The 20,573-nt window shown below is 36.5% G+C and overlaps 1 protein-coding gene across 1 annotated transcript in view; it reads left to right on the top strand.

Moving 5' to 3' along the window:
* FBN2 (fibrillin 2) overlaps positions 1–20,573 on the top strand; it is a 174,773-nt gene that overhangs the window by 133,488 nt on the left and 20,712 nt on the right. The window contains exons 37-48 of the mRNA XM_030005074.1: positions 4,167–4,328; positions 5,397–5,465; positions 6,109–6,234; positions 7,458–7,583; positions 8,148–8,300; positions 13,176–13,244; positions 13,781–13,906; positions 14,728–14,853; positions 15,279–15,404; positions 16,986–17,102; positions 19,046–19,174; positions 19,479–19,598. Coding sequence (XP_029860934.1) covers positions 4,167–4,328; positions 5,397–5,465; positions 6,109–6,234; positions 7,458–7,583; positions 8,148–8,300; positions 13,176–13,244; positions 13,781–13,906; positions 14,728–14,853; positions 15,279–15,404; positions 16,986–17,102; positions 19,046–19,174; positions 19,479–19,598 — 1,449 coding nt within the window. The remainder of the gene's footprint in view (positions 1–4,166; positions 4,329–5,396; positions 5,466–6,108; positions 6,235–7,457; positions 7,584–8,147; positions 8,301–13,175; positions 13,245–13,780; positions 13,907–14,727; positions 14,854–15,278; positions 15,405–16,985; positions 17,103–19,045; positions 19,175–19,478; positions 19,599–20,573) is intronic.

Here is a 20,573-nt window from a genome sequence, read left to right as displayed (position 1 = left end):
TGTGATTAGAGTATATACTAGCAGTCTTGGGAAGTTTTGGGGAAGAAGGGGGTTGAGAGAGGGGCTAAGGTTCATCCATAATGATTTGTTTGTGATCCTGGGAAAGCCTTCTAAATTTTAAGTGGAAAACAGCCTTTTTATTTTATTACTTTGGGAAGACTCAAATTCTCCTGAATGGGTAGTTAGAACTCTATCCATTTTCTAAATGTTTACAATAATACTACAGTGTAGTGGCAAATAAATATATTCTAAACAAATAATTTCTAAAGAAATACAGATTTCCTTCAGAACAAATTTTATTGCTCATCTTTTCCATGTTTCTCCATTTTCTGCCTATGAATATTCTCTCTTGCTTCTCTGGATGCTCAAAACAAGTCCTGTTTGAGACCTTTAGATGTCCACAGTCTTGACCAATTTATTATAAAACTTTAAGCTGAGATTTTTAAAGATGAAGTGAATTTATGTAATCTATTCTATCTGTGTTTCTGTCTCCCATAGACTCTTCTGACAATTTCTGCCTTAATACTTTTCTTCTGCAGTTGCAGTCTGACCTAAGCTTTTAACTTTGTCTCACCTGAAGATTCAGTTGAAGCAATGAAATCCTGCCTTTTTGGCTACCCTTCTGCAGCATATAACTGCTAAGATCCTCATTCTTCCCCACAACCAGATGCTGTGTATGATTAGCCCTGCAAGCCCTGAATTATGACCAAAGAATTTAAGTGATGTCTGAAGAAGCTTATGAGAATGAATTATCCTGCTGCTACCTGACTTGCGTTTCACTAAAAAATGGGAGTTTGAGTTGGCACTCTACTTTGGGACCAGTTGTCCCAATGACATTTTTGGCAGAGGTGCCATGTTTCCTCAAGGAAGCCTCCACAGCGGAAGGGAACCTACTCAAGGGTCAATCTGGCAGCGCTAGAGTCCCGAATGAGAGAGCAAGCCCTCCCTTTCTGAAGAAAAAATGTTGAATAAGAAAGTGGTAGGAAAACTGTTTGACCCTTCTTTATTTCTGTGCTGAGGAAATACTACTAGGGCTGTCCCTCTCTCTGGTACAAAGACTCTTTTCCTTTCCCATGTGTAAGAAGCATTTTTTGTTTCTGAATGACTGATTGCACAGAAAAGAGACTCCTAAGACTTAGCCCCCTAAGCAAACATGGGGGTTTTGGTTGGGTTTGGGGTTTTTTTCAAGTTCAGAAAGTGGCAGAACTGGAATCCACTTATCTGTCTGTGGGAGGAGCTGCAAGCCTTGGGTGTACACTTTCCATCTCTCTACAGCCTGATTCTATGAGAAAGTGCAAAATCATTCAGTGAACATTCAGCTTCTGCTTGTGACAGGGGCAAGCAAAACCTTTGCTTTCCATGAAATATCATCAGAGTAAGATAATAGAAATGAAGCCCTAATCCATGAATGAAATGATACTTTAGTGCCCAATTTTTTAGAAGCCCTTGAAGAGATGGGTCACCATGTGCAACCAAAAACATATTAGTTATACTATTTTATGTGATTATAGGCATTGTTAGGTTTTGAACTTTTTTCTTTCACCAGCAGTTCTCATTTGTAATATTTCCAGAGGGTTAAATGATTTTTCATGGGAAGTGGAAACAGAGAGAGTTGCCATTCCAATGCAGCTATGCTAGTTCTAGTTCTAGATTTGGTATACTTTGGGTATGTCTACTTCAGTGACTTATGCAGTCCTAAGAGGGAAGAATTGAAGTTCAGTTTGCTTGTGATCCTTTGTAGTCTCAGGACTGCAATTCGAAATTGCAGCTTGACTTGCAATGATGTTTGTGTCACTGGCACATGGTAAAACATTATCCAGTTTTCACTCTAAGCTTGTAGTCATTTGGGAAAAAAAACCCACAGAGACTAGTGGACCTCACCAAGAAAAAGAATTGCTTCTGGAATGGACAAGTTGTGCTGAAAAATGTTCCAGAAACTTCTTGTCAAAAAGACAGCAGCTTCTGGTTCTCTTCAATAGCACTCTCTCTTGCATGCTTGAGCAAAAAAGGCGGAGGAATTTATATTCCAGTTCCTTTCAGAAGAAACAGAAATATTATCCTTGGCAAAGAGGAACATAGTGCTGTGTCAAGATGGTTCATGTAAGGAGTAAACTGAAACCTAAAACTCTTGATGGACTCTGTATCAACATTCTGCTAGAGAATTCCAGGCTCTGCCTTTGTTCCAAGGTCTATAATCTCCTATTGTTCTTAATGGGCCTGAGGTCTTGGGCTGAAGCCGTCTTCCAAAATGATCATTGTTTTTCACTTTTCCCAAGAAGAATGAAGCCAAATCTCTTGGCCTTTCTTAAAAAGGCAGATGTGCTATCACAAATGGAGAGAAGCGTGCAGTTCCTCTGAGAACATGAGGAGATAGGTATTCTCAGAATAACCATGTTTGCGTTGTTTCAGCTCTAATCCACTACAAGAACCTCAGGATATGCCCTTTTAAATAAGCCATTCACTTTACTCACTTCTAACATTGTCTTAAAAAAAAAAAAAAAGGACTTCTACTCTGACATATCTGATCAGTGATCTCAGGTAAATCTTGCCTCTAGGGAGACAGAGATATCCTGCTTGAAGTTTCTTCCCTTTCCATCAGAGGCTCAGAGGTACAGAATACATATGCCTCTGCCACTCAATTCTTAACTGAGTATTTTAGCTTTACAACAGTGTGCATTTATGGTGAGATACTGAAATTTGTTGTAGAATATGTGGGGCCCAGGCCCCTCCTTTTTTACAATCTCTGCTACAGTATGCTCTTAAAACTGTGCAGAAAGATTCACCCAAACTTATCTATTAACGCTTGAATTTGAATAAATTTAAATTGTTTGAAAAGATTGAAGGTTTCCTCTTGATTGATGTTAAGACCCTTTAAAAAAAATATTCAGTCTGAAAATTAATGTGAAGTTGTGTTTTTGTATTATACATACTTACCTAACTTGAGGATCTTAAGAACAAGTAGCTCCTAAAAATTCAGAAAGTTGCCTTCAAGGTTTTTTTCATAGATACATCCCAAACCTCAGGATAATTTAAAAACCCATGTCAAGACATTTGTTAAACTCTGGAAATTTTGAAAGTATGAACTACCCACATTTATCATACTGTTTTCATTTTACTCCGTGTAAATTGCTAAAGGCTGTAGCATCTGGCACTTGCTGCAAGCAGTAAATTAAAAATGTGATATTTCTTAGTAAAATATGCATTTGGGAAATTATTCAAAAATTCATTTATAAGTTTCCTAGTCATACCATTAACAGAAATAGTAAAAATGCAGAAAAGATAATGGGTCCTTTATACAATGAATTTATCAAAAAAATTTTGAGTGGGTTTCTGTGCTTCTTTAGAGGCAACCTTTGATAACAAGTTAATTCATAGAAATGATCTTTAGAATTACAGCACTGCTTTGGAAGAAATTAATGTTCATCTTATTTGGCTGTAATAAATAATAATTTACTATGCTCTTATTCCTTATATTTGTGACTCACTGCTAGTTACTTCCCATTTATAAAGAACAAGGAGACAATATGTGCAGCAGTAAGAAAACTCACAGCTTTACTTCTCTTAGATTCCTTGCTCATTCCACTGAGGCCAGCAGTTGTCTAAATCATTAAGTTACAGTTTGAGTGAACTAATAAACTAATTTTCCTCAAACTTACTGCACATTTAGATTATTTGTTTCAATGTTAATGATTTTTGGAGAATTTCTGTGCCAGTGGAAGAATTCTTCCAGTGACATGACTTTGTCCTGTGATTCCACAGAAAAATGTATAAATTATTCCAATTCCACAAGAGTCATAGCCTAGTCACAATCAGAATATGGAAAAGTACTAACAGCAAACTGCAGCAAGGCTTCCCATACTTTCTGGATTGAAAAACTGGGAATAGTGTATGTGCTACATTAGATTATGGTGTGACTTTGGAAGACGTGCAAACATTTCAAACTCGTGTCTGGGTACTTAGGAAGCTGAAGCTACACATTTTCCCTGCTGTCTCTTTCAACATCAGTAACTGTCAGTGTTCATAAGTGTTTTGAGCTTGCCAATGACTTCAAAAGCACAATGTTATCTGAATTCCTGCTTCTAGATACAGAATGTTAAAATTAATGCCTGCTGTTCCTTTGTCCGGATCATTGTGTGCAGCCGTAGTCATATGTGTTTTATATGTAGATAACCGTGTTGGCAATTGCTACCTGAAGTATGGACCACGAGGGGATGGGAGCCTATCCTGCAACACTGAAATTGGGGTTGGAGTCAGTCGTTCCTCGTGCTGCTGCTCTCTGGGAAAGGCTTGGGGAAACCCCTGCGAGACGTGTCCCCCTGTAAACAGCAGTAAGGAAATGTTCTCTTATTCTCCCTGTGTCCTCTTATTATAGAAGTTGCTAACAAGGGATGAAGAAAGTATTTGAAATCTTCTACTGTATTATTATACATTTGTCTTTTAAGAATCTGATTTTCTTCTTGAGGCAGTGTTCTGGCACAGTTATAAAAGAAAATCTCCCTGCTGCTGACAGAGGGGTGATGCAGAGGTGTGGACTTGAGTATCAGAAGACCTGACCTTTAGTATTCTCTGACTGACTTGGTGCCTATTCTTACAGTAATAAATCAGTGGAAATTTAGAAGGGACTTCCCACTGGACCAGGCCCATGTACTTTGGGCACTCTATTTTATTTTGCTTTTATTTTTCTCCCATTAAAAAAAATCAAGGTAGTTGCAGATATGCTTATGTGCCTTAAGAATGGAAGGGATTGCATGCATCTAATAGGAATTTTTACTCAGCATCTCCATGTTGATAGGGAAATAAAGAAATTAATAATGCTTAGAACTCAAATCATGCCTTTAATTTGGAGAGCTGCAGGAATTCTGAAAGGAGTGTTGGTAACTGTTGGGTAACTATTTCTAAGTCACTCTTGAGTACTTGCAAAATTGTTACCTGATGATACTTACCAATTTGGTACAGCTTTGAAGTTCTTTGAATGAATAATGCAGCAGAAATGTCAACCATGTTGTACTTCATAGTCTCACAATAGTATGAATTCCAATTTTAACACGTACCTTTATTGATGGTATGCTGACATTTCATATTAAAGAACTAGTCAAAATGGAAAATACATGCCTTTGTAAAGGCACACTACAGAGAAAATAACATTGCCTGCCTTAATACTGCCTTAAGTAACTATGGTTATTGTAATATTTTAAGCAGAACTCTTAATCTTACCTTGTTTTTCTACTAATCTAATGCACTAGCTTTATTTACTGTGAATAGGTCAAGGAGAGAGAAAACCAATGACTGTAGGGAAGAAGGCTCATTAAAAAGACAAGTGAAATTTTATGTTTCTGTTGTTAGCATTTTGTTCTTCACATGACTGACATGCTTTCTCTTGTTGTACTTTACTTTAGCGGAATATAATACTCTCTGTCCAGGGGGAGAAGGATTCAGACCAAATCCCATCACTATTATTTTAGAAGGTGCGTTTATTGTAAATTACTCTGATGACTGGTAATACAAAAAAGGGGTCATCTTTGGAGAGATGTATACAGGAACTATATTTTGCAAAAATCATTACATTTAGTGCAAACCAAACCCCTCTGCTATTATGAATTAGAAAACAATGTGATGAAAATGCATACTGTAAAAGAATATTGAAGAAGTCCAACAATATTTCAGTAGGAAAATAAGCTGGTGCATACTTTTTGTGTGCCTCCTTACTTGAATTGGCCTTTGAAATTGGCCCCTGAAGGATGTCATTTATGAAAATTACAGCTTATCAATGGAAGGTATAAGTTTCAGGAAATTTTCATTGGACAAAGAAACTCTCGTTCCAATGAGTGTGCAGGAATGAGGAATTAGATGCCAGATTCCTTTAATCAGTAATGGAAGTTGAACTCCCTGGGCTCATCAAGCTGAAACGTGCTCCTGAAGAGCTATTTAAATGGAAGAGAATGAGCATCTCATCCATGCTTTCGTGAAGTGCAATTTAGAAGAAAAAAAAAAAAATCCACGTGACAGTTAAAAGCTACTAGTTGGTAAAATTTCAGGGGAGTACTTAAAGTCTTTTGTTTCTTTTCATTCTGGAATGAAAATATGGTGGGATTTTTTCTCTGTTTTCAGACATTGATGAATGTCAGGAACTGCCAGGTCTCTGCCAAGGTGGAAATTGCATCAATACATTTGGCAGCTTCCAGTGTGAATGTCCAAAAGGCTACTACCTCAGTGAAGAGACAAGAATCTGTGAAGGTTGAGTCCCTTGAAACCTTCTTCTCTATCACAGTGCAGTTGTTATGACAACCACTGTCATTTTTAGCCTTAAATGCATAAGTGGATATGTTACCCATACCCTTACCTAAAATCTTCTCTAAAATCATTATCTTTGGCACCAGTGATATGATTAATATAAAACTTGAAATGTAACACTTGAATATACTAATGCTTATTTGACATGATAGATCTCAGCTATGTGTATTCAGTAAACTAAGGAGGTTATTCATGATTTCTGGCTTCTCACTTCAACACCTTGTATTTCCTGCTAGTTTCACTAGGCTCCCTGTATGATAAGTGAGAAAAGGTGTCCTCTTCACAGTATTTAAGAGTAGTGATTTAATTTATGCAACGTGAAGTAAAGTTAATGTTGGTCTTCCTTTTGTGTTTGAGATTTGTCATAAGTGTTAGAACTAAAAATTGTAAATAGACCCAAAAGTATAAAGAATCCTTCGTGGTTTCTCCTAGTTAGGAGTGTTGTGAGTCAGCTTCCCATTCTTCATTCACTTTGTGAGAAAAAAAAAAAAATTGTCTTCTTTCAAAACAAAGCCTGTGAATCCTGAGGCTTTGCTAATAAGCTTGGGTGAAGAAAACTGATCAAACTGGGTTTGAAATTAAAATTGTATGGACAAAAAAAGCTTACACCCCAAATACCTTGAATAAGAAGATCCAAGGTTAGAGCAGCAAGACTATATGAATATTCAGCTTGCCTGTTTCTAAATAGAGTACTTAAAAGGTCATTTCTCAGTGGAGTAGTGAACACATCAACAGAACTGAAAAGTGACAGTAACATTCCTGTGAGAAGAGGGTGTGAATGTCTTTTGCGGAGCTGATGGGGCAGAAGGTGCTCCAGTTTCAGTGGTAAATTCAACAACTTTGAATATATTTAGGGTGTTCTCTTGCACTTCACTGGCTGGACTCAAACCCAATTGTAAGTTAGAACAAAAAATTTTAAATAGACCCAAAAATGTAAAGAATCTTTAATGGTTTCTCCTAGTTTGGAGTGTTGTAAGTCAGCTTCCCCTTCTCCATTCACTTTGTGAGAAAACAACAATTTCTTTCAGAACAGAGCCTGTGAATCCTGAGGCTTTGCTAAGCTCGGGTGAAGAAAACTGACCAAAGTGGGTTTGAGGTCAGAAACATTTGCTATGACTTGGTCCTCTTTTCTCTTGTTAATTGTAGTGTTTTCGCTTGGTCTCTAGATATTGATGAGTGTGTTGCACATCCTGGTGTCTGTGGTCCTGGCACCTGCTACAACACCTTGGGGAACTATACCTGCATCTGCCCACCTGAATATATGCAGGTGAACGGAGGACATAACTGCATGGGTATGCAAAATGTCACCTTTACTAGAACTGTCTGAATATCGGACTGTTTCAGGGCCAGCCTCTCTGCTTAAAATTTCCTTTTAGATGAGGCTAGTTCTAAAGCCTTGTATTGCTTTTTCCTGCCTTTTAACTCCCAGACAGTTACGTCGTGTAGCCAGGAAAGAGATCGCAATGACTGATGTGCAGTGTTCAAGTGCTCTTACTCCCTTAACAGAACTCAGAAATCTTTTTTCATTTTCAGTAGTCATTTCCAAATGGTAGGGTTTACTATACAAAGGGATCTGATGAGCATCTACAGATGTGTTTTTGATTTCTTGGGAATTTTCCTTTTTCCCCTTTATGTCTTTGAATGAAAACTGAAAATATGTCAAATTTCAGGTAAGTCGAAAACAAAGACTGTAGATTATTTCAGTCCTTAAATGATTTTTAAATGCATCCATGCATATGCTTGGGTTGCATTCTGAAGCCAGAGTTAATGAACCACTGTCTAGGTTGGTAGGGGGTTGATACTTAATTCAGTTAGTTTGTTGGTTACTTCATAAGTGATTCTTTTCTCACATCTAGACATGAGGAAAAGCTTTTGCTATAGAAGCTATAATGGAACCTCCTGTGAGAATGAACTGCCCTTCAATGTGACCAAAAGGATGTGTTGCTGCACATACAATGTTGGGAAAGCCTGGAACAAACCTTGTGAACCATGTCCAACCCCAGGAACAGGTAAAGCCTACTATAATCATCCCATTTTGTTACTTTCTTTGCATATATGCTCCTTTGACCTATTAGCTAAAGTTAACATTTTACCCCCAAAAAACCTTTGCTGTACTCCCAAAGAGTGACAATACCTTGCCATCCTGTCACTGGCTGGATTAAGTCTTGGTGCGCTAAACCAGAATAGGTATTTCTTCCATATTTTTTAAGTGGAAGAAGTATCACTCCATATTGAGTGGAAAGACAGAGCTTGAATAGTTTGAAGGCCCAATCATTCCCCCTGGATGAAAAAAATTCAGGAAGAACATGCATATTTTCCCTCTTAGCTGCCCCTGAAGGCAAGGGCAAGGGAACAAACTACTGTCAGGTGTTGCTGAGATGAATAAAAAGGCCTGGAAAGTACAGACTGACTTGCCCATCAGCAGCAGGAGTATGTCAGCCCTGTAGCTAAAAGGATGTCTGTAAGACAGGTATCTGTAGGTAGATATAATTATTTAGACCTTTTTTTGGTGATGGGGATCTATAAAATGAGTGGTTGTTTTATTCTTTCTTTCTAAAAAATACCAAGGCTTTCAGAGGTCTTGTATGGACATAGAATTACTTTCAGTTATTTAGATACACATCAAAAATCAATGTTTGTGTAGGTAAGACCCACCAGGGTGGTGCAGTAGGTATAAGCAAGTTTTCTGGATGTATGATTACAGAATTCCCATCTCCAAAGCTGTCACTTTGAGGTTTCCGGAAAAGCAGTCATCGGGCAATAGTACTGGGGTTTAAGATACTGGCTGACAAGAGGTGCCCGCTGCCTGGTCTGTCTTCCAGGATAATTAATTTAGGATAGTACAATTTCATTACTGCATAGTTGGGGATACATTTATACTGGTAGTCCTAATCTGTCAGAACAAAAAGACTGGGTTTCTAGATTATTGCCTTTCTAGATTTTTCACTTGTGTCTCACATCTGAGCTGATCCTTTCAGTTGCTTTTACATTTTCTCTATTTAGGGTGATAAACTTGCAAAAGCTCGATAAGAAGGGCATTGTAAAGGGAAGTATAAATTGCCGTCTATAAAGGGAGTTGAAAATAATAAGGTACCGTTCTTTTTCAGTTAGTCTTTATGGAGTTCCTTGCCTGGAACAAAACACCCTTGAAAGCACAACTCAGAAAAATCATTGGTGGGAGAATCACCAACTGGAAACCTGACAGTAGCACCTGGCCTTCGTTAAAAGATTCTTACATTTGTAAAAAAGAGCAAAGGTGCCTAGATAAAACTAAAAGACTCAGGTGCCTGTTTAGTACAAACACGTTTTATTGTTTCGTTGACTTTGCCCCAAGTTTACTGCCACTAAACCCATACCTCTAGTGCTGCATCATTTGTGATGTTAGTGTGAAGAATGTATTACTTTCATTCCAAGTGATTTATCCTGGTGGCGTAAGGGAAAGAGCAGATAATTTAGGAAAGACTTTCCCCCACAAGCAGTAAAGAGGAGGAATATGGGACTGAACAGAAAAAAACAGCCTCTTCCTTTTCTTTCTTAAGTAGGAGGTGGGAAAATGAAGGAAATGTTCCTAGCAGTCAGGAATGGGAGATGGAAATAAGCTTGAGAGAGGAAATACGTGTTTGCTATCACAGAGAGCTCATAAAATTCTTTCCCATAGTCATTTATCTCAGTGCCATAAAATTGTCACCATGATGACAACATGATGAGAAAAATACAGCAAAGTACTAGCAGGGATTCATGCGATTAATATTCTTTGATGGAAGAAAGGATTGTCCTTTTAAATTGGTAAGACTGAAGTTAAAAACTTCTGCAGCTTTTAAAGATTTGTTAAGACAACTCCACTTAGTCTGCAAGCAGTTATGGGGTTAAAATATTTCCTGAAATATTTCAGTATTGCCTTGTTAGCTCTTCTAAATGCCTTTACTGTATTTGGAGACATGATTGAACTTTTTTCACCATGAAAAGAGATTGCGTGAGGGATCAAACACAAATTCCAAGGTCGAATAGCTGCACTTATGTGGTATAATCAGTTGTTCTGAAATCTGGGTGGGTGCTACACATCACAGACAGGGGTTGTGATACACTGACCTTAACCAGTTTGCTAGACTGAGCCCAATAGCTCATTAAGAGCATTATTCTGCTCCCATGAGAATTACATTGTTCCTCTAAATGAACTTCACATGCCAATGCATTTGCATTTTTTTTCCTTTATGAACAGAGCTCTTTCTTCCTTTTCATGTATTTATGCTTAACAATCAATCTCTGTTTCATTGCTTTAGGTAGTAAAGACTGTATTGCTTGGTTTTACACACTATACAGTTCATAACCATTACCGTACAGACTTTAATCAGAAATAATCACTCTTGTTTGTTTGTTTTTTCACCCAAAGAAGTGTAAAAAGCTGCTTCACTGCTAAGAGGTAACCAAGTATTTACAGAACTCTTTCATGGTTTGATCATTTCAGGAGTTCTTGACCATTTCAGGAGTGCTTGACCTCAGAGAGTTTTTTTCCTGTTATGTAATAGATCGTTTTGTCCTAAAAATAATATAGTGATAGGTATATGGGGTTTTGAAATATTTTTTAAGTCATTGATGCAAAGTCAGTCTTTCAGAAAGTAAATCTCTGGTATGTTTGTGTATGGATAATTTGGCACTGTATAAATGCATTATCATACAGTCCTTACCTAATTATATGCTCTTTTTCTACACAGTACAAACTGAAAAAAAAAAATGGAAAAACTCTATTAAACGGAATGCATGGAACATGTAGGTAGCATAACACAGAATGAAGGAAGGCCTGCAACCCTCAGAGCATCTTCTTCATCCTCCCAGTCCTGATGTGTTAGGCATTATCACAGGAGTAGGTTACCATCACCCATGGAGACAGAGTAGTGAACACAAGGCCCTCTTTTTATCTAATATGTGTGTTTCTGACAGGTTTACTGACAGCAGTAAATGACATAAAGCTCCTTGCAGAAAAGAACTGTTTTCTAACTCTCAAGTGTTATACATGTTAATACGAAAGAGCAGAAAATTTCTGGATGGTAAAACACTGTGGCGGGGACCTCTGTGGCCCAGTATCCTGTACTGCAAGAATAACCTCAGTAGGCATTAAGCAGTCATTAAACAATAGGACAGAAGAAAGAAGAAAATGCCGAAGTTCAGGTATACTGGATCGTACTTGGCTTGTACAGGGAATAACAAAGAATATTTGAATGTGAGAAAAAATATTTTGCCAATCTTATTCTGAGCAATGATCAACTACATTTGCTGAAATTTTAAAAAATAAGAATGTTTGGTGTAAGGAAGACAAGAATTATTCCATTTAAAACCCCAGTGGTTAAACTTTACAAAATTACAAGCTACTGAAGAGCTGCCATTAACGTGTAGATGATCAAGAAGCTCAGACTACAGCCAGTAGAGAAATAAACTATCACCACTGTAGATTAAAGATCATTACTCACAGGAAAACAGAAGAGTCTCCTTTCTCTTTTTCTGGTGCTAGAAGAGATGCCTATTAATTTGTCTGCATTTCAGGTTTAGAGGTGAGTTAAAGGTACGCTCCATACACTTACTCTCGTTGGATAAATAGGCTTCCTGTAGGTCCTCAGCAGCACAAACAGTGGACCAAGCACTCATGGAAATCTCCAGATACTACACTTCCAGAACCCCTTTGAGTTTTATGTCAATGTGACATTTTTGTAACTTTTATCTACATTCTTTAGAAGGATATTTTACCTTAGCTTAATGCCATTAATGTGCAAATATCTACCGCATGCTTTGGAGTTCTTTCCTTAACAATAGTTTGGAAACTTAATATTGAAAGATACTTACTATTTTTCTGGAGAATTTGAATGCTGATATGATCTAAAAAGATGCTGAATACCAGCTGCATGGTTATTGTTTGCAAACACACACTTAAACAAAACTGTTCATTCAAACTGGTTATATCTTCACATTGGAATTATTTTGCTCCCCTCAAAAAAGTGGGCTTTCAGTACACAATTCTACTGGTAGTCAGTATTTTACAAATTTGACGTAGTTGTAGGCCTGTGTTTCATATTTCTACCTAGATGAAAATTTATCAATGTACTGTAAATGTGTAATAATTTTTTTTTCTGGAAAGCACTGTTTTACCAGTAAAATCTCATGCCAGTATAGATGCTTTATAAGAAATACTTCTTTAAAAGAAGTAATTATTTCTTACATCTTGCAATAATTAATCGATTACATGCTAGAAATTTTTCTCTATATGTTGCAAATCCACTCAGCTTCATATACCTTACCTGGAAAACCGTGGGTTCATTGATTTTTATACTTTATACTGTGCATTTCCCATCCTCAAGATGCTCTGGAAAAGAGGATGTAAAATAAGCTTACTGAAACAGTGCTCTTTTTTTGGAGCAGAGTGTCCATTCTGCTCTACAGTTTAGTGGAACTAAGCTGCAGTAATCTCTGCAGAAGAGAACAGAGATAGTACCATCAAAGAAGGCTAGGTACTGGTAAGTTACATTTATTTCTCCTATATGAAACCGTTGCTGCAGATTCTCTCTACAGATCTCTAGAAAACAGGAGTAAACCTTAAAAGGTAAGTTAAGGAGTTCTATTTAAAACAAACACTGAAGTGCTGCCTTCTCAAATCAGACATTTACTCATGTATGAAAGTCTGCAAAGATCTGAGAAAAGAGAAATATGAATTAGTGTTTCTCTTTGCATTCATTTATTTGCAATCTGAATTTTCAATACAATTTGTACAGGAGGCAGTGGCTCTTCTGGGTAGATTTGGCTTGTATCAGCTCTTGAAAAGATGAGAAGACTACAAGTAATTCTTGGGAGATTTATAAATATTCACTAAAAATGCATTGTTCTCTGTTTTGCTGTAGCTGAATTTAAGAACATATGCGGAAATATTCCTGGCTTCACTTTCGACATTCATACTGGAAAAGCTGTTGGTAAGTTTCACTAAACTTATTTTAACCAAAAATTGTTTTGCATAACATTGTTGCAGCTGCATAATGGTACCAAAATGAACATTCCATGTAATAAAATTATAATTTCATTGTGGAGTTACAATGGTGACAAAAATTCTGAGACCAATTTTTGTGTAAAATATTTCTGATTTATATTTTTTTATGTCTACATTTTGTTACAATCTTTTGTTCACTTTCCATCCTAGTTCATGGGTTTGAGTTTTAACTGGTAAGATAAAAGGTTTTGGCTTCAAAGATGTTGTGGGATTTATCTGCACATTTGTAACAGTTCTGCACCTTGTCTAATATTTAGCATTACTCTGTTTTGATCACTTCCTGAATTTCACATAGTTTATTTTCTGTCATAATGGGAATATTTTTAGGTTTATATCCTGTGTACAATTTCTGTAGATTAAAAGGAACTTCTCAACTCAGTTTTAAGCACAGTGAAATTGAGAATGCAAGCAGTGTGTAAAGCCATGAAGTACCGTAGTTTGACTAGCTCATCTCACTTTCAGACATTGATGAATGTAAGGAAATCCCAGGAATCTGTGCAAATGGTGTTTGCATCAATCAGATTGGCAGCTTCCGCTGTGAATGCCCCACTGGATTCAGCTACAATGACCTGCTCTTGGTCTGTGAAGGTGATTTGAAATGACAGTATTTTCTACTTAGCCCTCATAAGCATGCTTATCTTAAAGGGAAGGGGAACATTTAATTCACAGGTTTTCCAAAATCTAAGAGACAGATGGTGAGCTTTTTTGTAGGGCTCAAGTCTATAAATCAGTGTATGACATGTTTGTCTTTAATACATATGCACATGCACTTAATGAGATTTGTAATAGTTTTGTGTCAAGTAGTTCACTGACTTCTAAATAGGAAGTAAATGAAATGCTTTTATTTTATTTTATTTTAGGGAGGAAATTTAATTCTTGTTCACAAAACTTCTCAAAGAAAAGTTTCCTTGCTTTTTTTCTGTCTTGTGTCTGTTCTTCTACAGTTTTATAGGTAGAGAAATTCATAGAAGCTAATAGTGAAATTTTGTGTGTCCTAAAGTCAATAGGAGTTTTGTCATTGGTATTCAAGGGTCTTGTGCTGTCATGTGCACCTTAAAAAGCTAACAAACTGTGCCACTTTCTGTTTCAGTTCAAAGGCAGAGAACGACATTTTTTAATACAAAAACTAATTTCTTTAGGCAGACGTTTAAAATTGCAAAGCCACTTCAATGTGTAGTAAGTTGGATTCATAGGATCCTCCTTCGTCCAAAAAGTGTGTTATGGATGAAATTGTATTGATTTTGCTTTTCATTTGCATTGACAGCACAGGAGGCTGAAGGTCAGAATATTCATGCTTTGTTGAGGACAAAAGATTCATCTTCATGAGGAAGACAATACAGTCTAAATTCTAGGCAGAAGAAACTATATCGTGGTTTCTGATGTCTGAACCATGACTCTTGGTTTTTCAGATATTGATGAGTGCAGCAATGGAGACAATCTCTGTCAGAGAAATGCAGACTGTATCAACAGTCCTGGTAGTTATCGCTGTGAATGTGCTGCTGGTTTTAAACTTTCACCCAATGGTGCCTGTGTCGGTAAGAAATCAGTTGACTTTTCTCGTCTGTTTGAATCTGTTTGTACCTAATCAATGGTATATGCATGATTCTCTTGAATGGTAAAAGCATCATTTATTTTCCGTCACCTTGCATATTCTGCTGTTTTAGGTGACAGTTTTTACTTTTTATAGCCCTATTTCTCTGTAGAAGGGAAGAAAAGACAGGGTAAAATTTTTAAAGAACATTGTTGATGTATCAGCCAAATCCTGACAGTAGTTTTGACCTTGAGGTGTATAGGCAAGAAGTTACTATAAACTGAAGTTTTGTTATGATTCAGGTTTAGGTATGGATAATTTTGAGTCTGGTTTTAATAATAATAACAGATTGTAAAAACATGTTTGTGTAAAATGCATGAATAATAAAAGTCAATAATGTGTACCATCTGTTTTATATTTTTGTTATAGATCGCAATGAATGTCTGGAAATTCCTAATGTTTGCAGTCATGGTTTATGTGTGGACATGCAAGGAAGTTACCAGTGCATATGTCACAATGGTTTTAAGGCATCCCAAGACCAGACTATGTGCATGGGTATGGAAAGTAAATGCTTCTGTGTGTGGTTTGTTTGGGTTTTTTGGTTTTTTTTAAAGGGAGAGGAGATGAGTCTAAATTTTTTAGGAGATTATAGTGACATTAAAAGACTGTGAAGTTGTCCCTGGAGTGGATATATTAGTTTGAGAAAAAAAATCACAGTATTATCAGAGAGAAGTCCATGTTACTGAAGAACATATTAACCCCATTTTCACAAAAATACATCATACTGGCTTATTTGACAGAGAATTTTATAGGAGATATCACAGAGTGATAGAATTTGGAGATTAAAAAAAGGCAGATTTTTCAATTATTTAGAAATCTATTGAGTTCATGTTTCATTTAAAGAACAGAATCCCGTGTTTAATGTAACTTAAATATGTACTCATTTTGTATTAAAATGATTACATGATAGAGATTATATAAAAAATAAGATTGCAAAAGAAGAGTTTTTTTCTTGTTCTTTTAGTGTTTCATAATCAGTTCTACAGTGTTTTAAAAAGAAAAGGTGATGCATATGTGAATTCAGTTCTCTTCAAGAAAAAGAGCCAAAAAATTATTTTGATTTTTGAAATAATGATCATCTAAATGTCAGTTCTAAGCTATACAGAAGTTCAGTGTCTCCTATAACATAGGTGTGTTCCAGTTTCAACTTTAAACAGACATCTAAAACCTATTCATGTTGTATTACATATTCCTATACACCTTGAATCTTCTCATATTTAGACTAAATCACATTTGTCAAGCTATCTGAGGAGGATATTTGGGAAAGTGACTTATGTTAACAACGCAAAGTTTTGAGAGCCTGGTTACTCAAAACAGTAACTTAATTCTAAAAATAATTCTAAAATTTTCATAGGATGAAATACAGATCTAGACAATGACAGGTTATGGAAATGATCCATACAGCAAAGTGTTTATGTTATGTAAGTCAATAAAATGTTTCAGAAAGTCCACATGAACTAGGAGAACAAGACCTAAATACCTTCCAGATCCCCGTGAAATTCCAGAAATTACTGAAGCACACAGCAGGAAACATCGAATTTTAGTGCCTTTTAAAAATGGGCGTTTCCGAGAGTTTGTAAGGAGTCTTTGTAATTCTGGATCTAGTCTTGACATAATATATTAACATATGTAAATTGACTTGTGAACAATGACACAAAACTCCTTTATAGAGCATTTTCAACAGGTTTTCATGTGCTTAAGATTAAAATAGGTACACAAAATTTGAGATAGTTCCAGGGCTGTGATGCTCAATCCTTTGTACTAAGTTCTGATCACTAGTGTACATTAAGAAATGTTAGTATGGAAAATAAAAAGACAGAATGCTTTGAGATACTGCCCATGAACTTAACTTTTATCTTTGCATGTAAAAGTATCTTTTATTTTAAAATACATATAAAAAATGCGTCTTGTAACATTTTTCTACGTGTACCCAGAAGATGTAAAAATCAGTAGTATAAATAGAAAACGTGACAGATGAGAGACTGAGGTTTAGAATATTGTCACTGTGCACAGAAAACACATTAACACATACCTGGGAAAATTAGTTCCCACATACAGTTTTGTTTCTCTTTGCAGATGTTGATGAATGTGAACGCCATCCATGTGGAAACGGAACTTGTAAAAACACGGTTGGATCATATAACTGCCTGTGTTATCCAGGATTTGAGTTAACTCATAATAATGATTGTATGGGTAGGTAATGTAATCCAAACTTTATTTTCATTGCTTCTGGCTTGGTATGCCGAGGAGGATGGTATATAGTTAAAACTCAAAGAGAAGACAGGTCAAGGTGCTGAGAAAGTTAATTGAGTGCAGTAACTGATACTGTTACCAGCCCTAGAGGTTAATCATTTCTATCATTTTTTAAACTAATTAAAAATATTTTTTACTGGCCAGCTTGAGATAATGTAAACCCTAAATCCCTGGACCACTGGGGCAACCTTACAGCTCACTGACATTTTAATGCAGCCCTCACCCCTATTAGATTTCCTGGGTAATTACAGCACACATCCTTGACTACTGACACAGTCCATAGGCACCACTTGCAATAAGCAAGTATTATATCACAGCACCAGTGTTGCCTCATGATTTTAAAATCATTTCTTCATTTCACCATATTACTGGGCATTTGCACACAGTGTGAAAAAGGAAGCAGACCAGCAGTAAGAAAGCCAGTGTAATTAATCTACCAAATCTAGTCTTCTAAGATGAACTCTGCTTATACAGAGTTTATACAGGCATTGCTATTTCCTATTCCCTAAAGCACAGGACACCAGAATATCTGATGGTTTTGGACAATTTAAATTCCTGGATACTTGTGATAAAGCATGGGCTTCAGCATGGGCTGAAGAACAGGCTCATAAGTCTCTGGAGATCCTCTCCCTTGTGCAGAGCATAAGCCAAAAGAAAGGAAGGCTTTACATTCCTTCCTGCTACAGAAGACAGACAGAATAAAGTCTACTGGTTCCTTTCTGGTTCAGGAGAGAACTAAAACACCTTAAATAAGTATTTTAAATCCTCTCCTTATCCAGGAAAGAGAAGATTAAAAACTTGGCCAAGTAAGAAGAGTCCGCTGCCAAAAAATGGCACTATTTGCCAAGGTGGTTCTTTCCCTTGGCAGTATAGCTGCCAATCTACTGCCAGGACCATCCAGCGCCTCTACTCCAGGCTTTGCCTTCAAGGAGGCCAAGGAGCCCAGGCTGACTCAGAGACTTGGCCTTTTGTTAGCACTCCTCTTGACACCTTGGAGAGCCTCAGGGCTTTCCTCCAAACTATCCCAGTCATTCAAAGGCAATTTAGCCCATCCCAATATAATACTTTGGAGGTATTTCTGCTTGCAGAACTGTAACACAGAAGAAATGCACTATGGAATAAACCAGTAACACAGGCACAGCTGTATTGGCTGAAGCAGAAAGGTGCATCTTTTTCAGGAGCTTAATGATTCTGAAGAAGACTAAAACCTCTTCAGTAAAACTGACGTTAGTCTTCATCATTCACATTAAAGTATTGTAAAACAGTGAAGTGTAAGTTGTTCTTACACCATTGTCCTTACCCGAACTCCTTTTCATTTATTCTGACACTTTCTCATCTGTATTTTTCCTTATGTAGTGGTCCGTTAAGTCTGCATTACTAAAGTAACTCTACAAACTAATAAGCATTTTCAAACCTCATTTTCAGAACTGTTATCAAGGAGGTAATCATCTTGTGGAAAGCAAATTACATATTCCCAAATTTGAAAATGACAAGGCAGTTTTTAGGAGGAAACTCGAGCACATATAAATCCAGATAAAATCCAGAACACTCAGTGTAACGTTTTCTTTTTTGTGTCTGGAGTTAGCATCATACAGTCACTTGGCAGTAACTGAATGTCTCCAGATGCAGTAGCTGAGGTAATGCTGCAAGTTTGAAAATTATAATACCCTGTAAAAAAAGACTGTTGTTTAAATAGAACATATACCCTAATGCACTTGAGTGAGAGTTACTTTCCACTAGTTGTCAGCTGTTCCCTTATTGCTACAAGACTTGCCTTCTCCACAGAAGTATATATTGCAACTTGAGTGTGCTTATAATATACTGTATGTACTGTGCTGGGACTCAACTCTCATTTCTGGGGTTTTATTTTGGTTTTTTTACAGATATTGATGAGTGCAGTTCCTTCTTTGGTCAGGTGTGCAGAAACGGGCGGTGTTTCAATGAAATTGGTTCCTTCAAATGTTTATGTAATGAAGGATATGAACTTACCCTAGATGGCAAGAATTGCATTGGTATGTATGATACCACATGGAGATGTGAAAGTACTGATGAGCTGAAATAATCAAACTATTAGCTCCCATGTAGCCGAAAGCACCACAGTCTGAATATCTGAGTATAAAAAAAAAGACAGTGACTTTAGTGAAAACACAGTAGAAGTAACTGTGTTTTGGAGTAGTTGTTGATCTTCAAGCATTTAAATGCCTTAGAAAAAGAAATTAGAAAAGAATCCTACAGTCTTTTTCATGAAAAGCCTGTTTTGTTACCATAAGAATTACATGATTCTAAACCTTTCTTAATTCCATCTACTCTCCAAAGATACTAATGAGTGTGTGGCACTACCTGGTTCATGCTCTCCTGGTACCTGTCAAAATTTGGAAGGATCATTCAGATGCATCTGTCCACCAGGATATGAAGTAAAAAGTGAAAGTTGTATTGGTAAGGCAAGTTCTAATTGTTGCTTCCCAACAATTTAAAAATTAGAAAAAGTATCTGGTTCTAATTTGGTGGAAAGTAGTTGTACATCTTAATGTTTGCAAATGTTGCCTTGCCTGACAAAATCATGGTGACGGGGAATAAGTAAGTAAGAAGAGTCTTCAGGAAGAGGTTTCAAAAATGGAAAGCAAGATATTTTGTACTGCATTGTACTATATTTTGTACATTAACTTCTTCATTAATGGAAACAAAAATATTTACTTTTTTAAAAAATGGTATTTTATCTTTCATTCACTTTTTTTTTAGTATCATTCATAAAACAAACCTGTGTACTAGATTTATATAATGTTTACAGAAAATTAATTACTTCAATGCATGAACTAAGGTTCTGGTTTCAGAGGGCTATGAAGTTTAAAATTCTTGAGAAAATTATGGAGTTTATGGGAACAATTGTTAAATTGGTTTCTTCTAACAACTTTTTCCTGATTTTGTGTTTTGTATATCTCTCAAGTGCTGAGATTCACAGGGAGAGAAAAGGGTACAGCAGACCTTTCACCAGTTTACATGTTCTTGTTTGTTCATATAAGTCTCATTTAAAGCCTTGAATGTTATTCAGGAGCTGAATGTCACACAATGAATTAAGATTTGGTGTTGCAGAGAATTAGAAATAAATACAAGTTACAACTCCCTTTTTCAGCAGAACAAAGCACAGGACTACTGTGAATTTATTGGGCATTTAAATTAACTATGTGGGGCAACTGGCAAGGAAGGTGCACACAACTAGGTTGAGGTAGCTAACCTAGAAGCCTTAGGTTTCTGTATGGTCAGAGGACAGAGTAAGCACGTGTCTCTCCACTGTGACTATATTAAGAAACCTGGTTTTCAGCTTAAATGACTGAAGATAGCTGGTGTGACGCCCCAGACACAAATTCATCCAAATAACTCCCAATAATAAATGAGCAGCTTGTCCTTGTATGG

This window comes from Aquila chrysaetos, chromosome Z (genome assembly GCF_900496995.4).
Source record: "Aquila chrysaetos chrysaetos chromosome Z, bAquChr1.4, whole genome shotgun sequence".
NCBI lineage: Eukaryota > Metazoa > Chordata > Aves > Accipitriformes > Accipitridae > Aquila > Aquila chrysaetos.
This window is presented reverse-complemented; position numbering and strand designations above follow the sequence as displayed.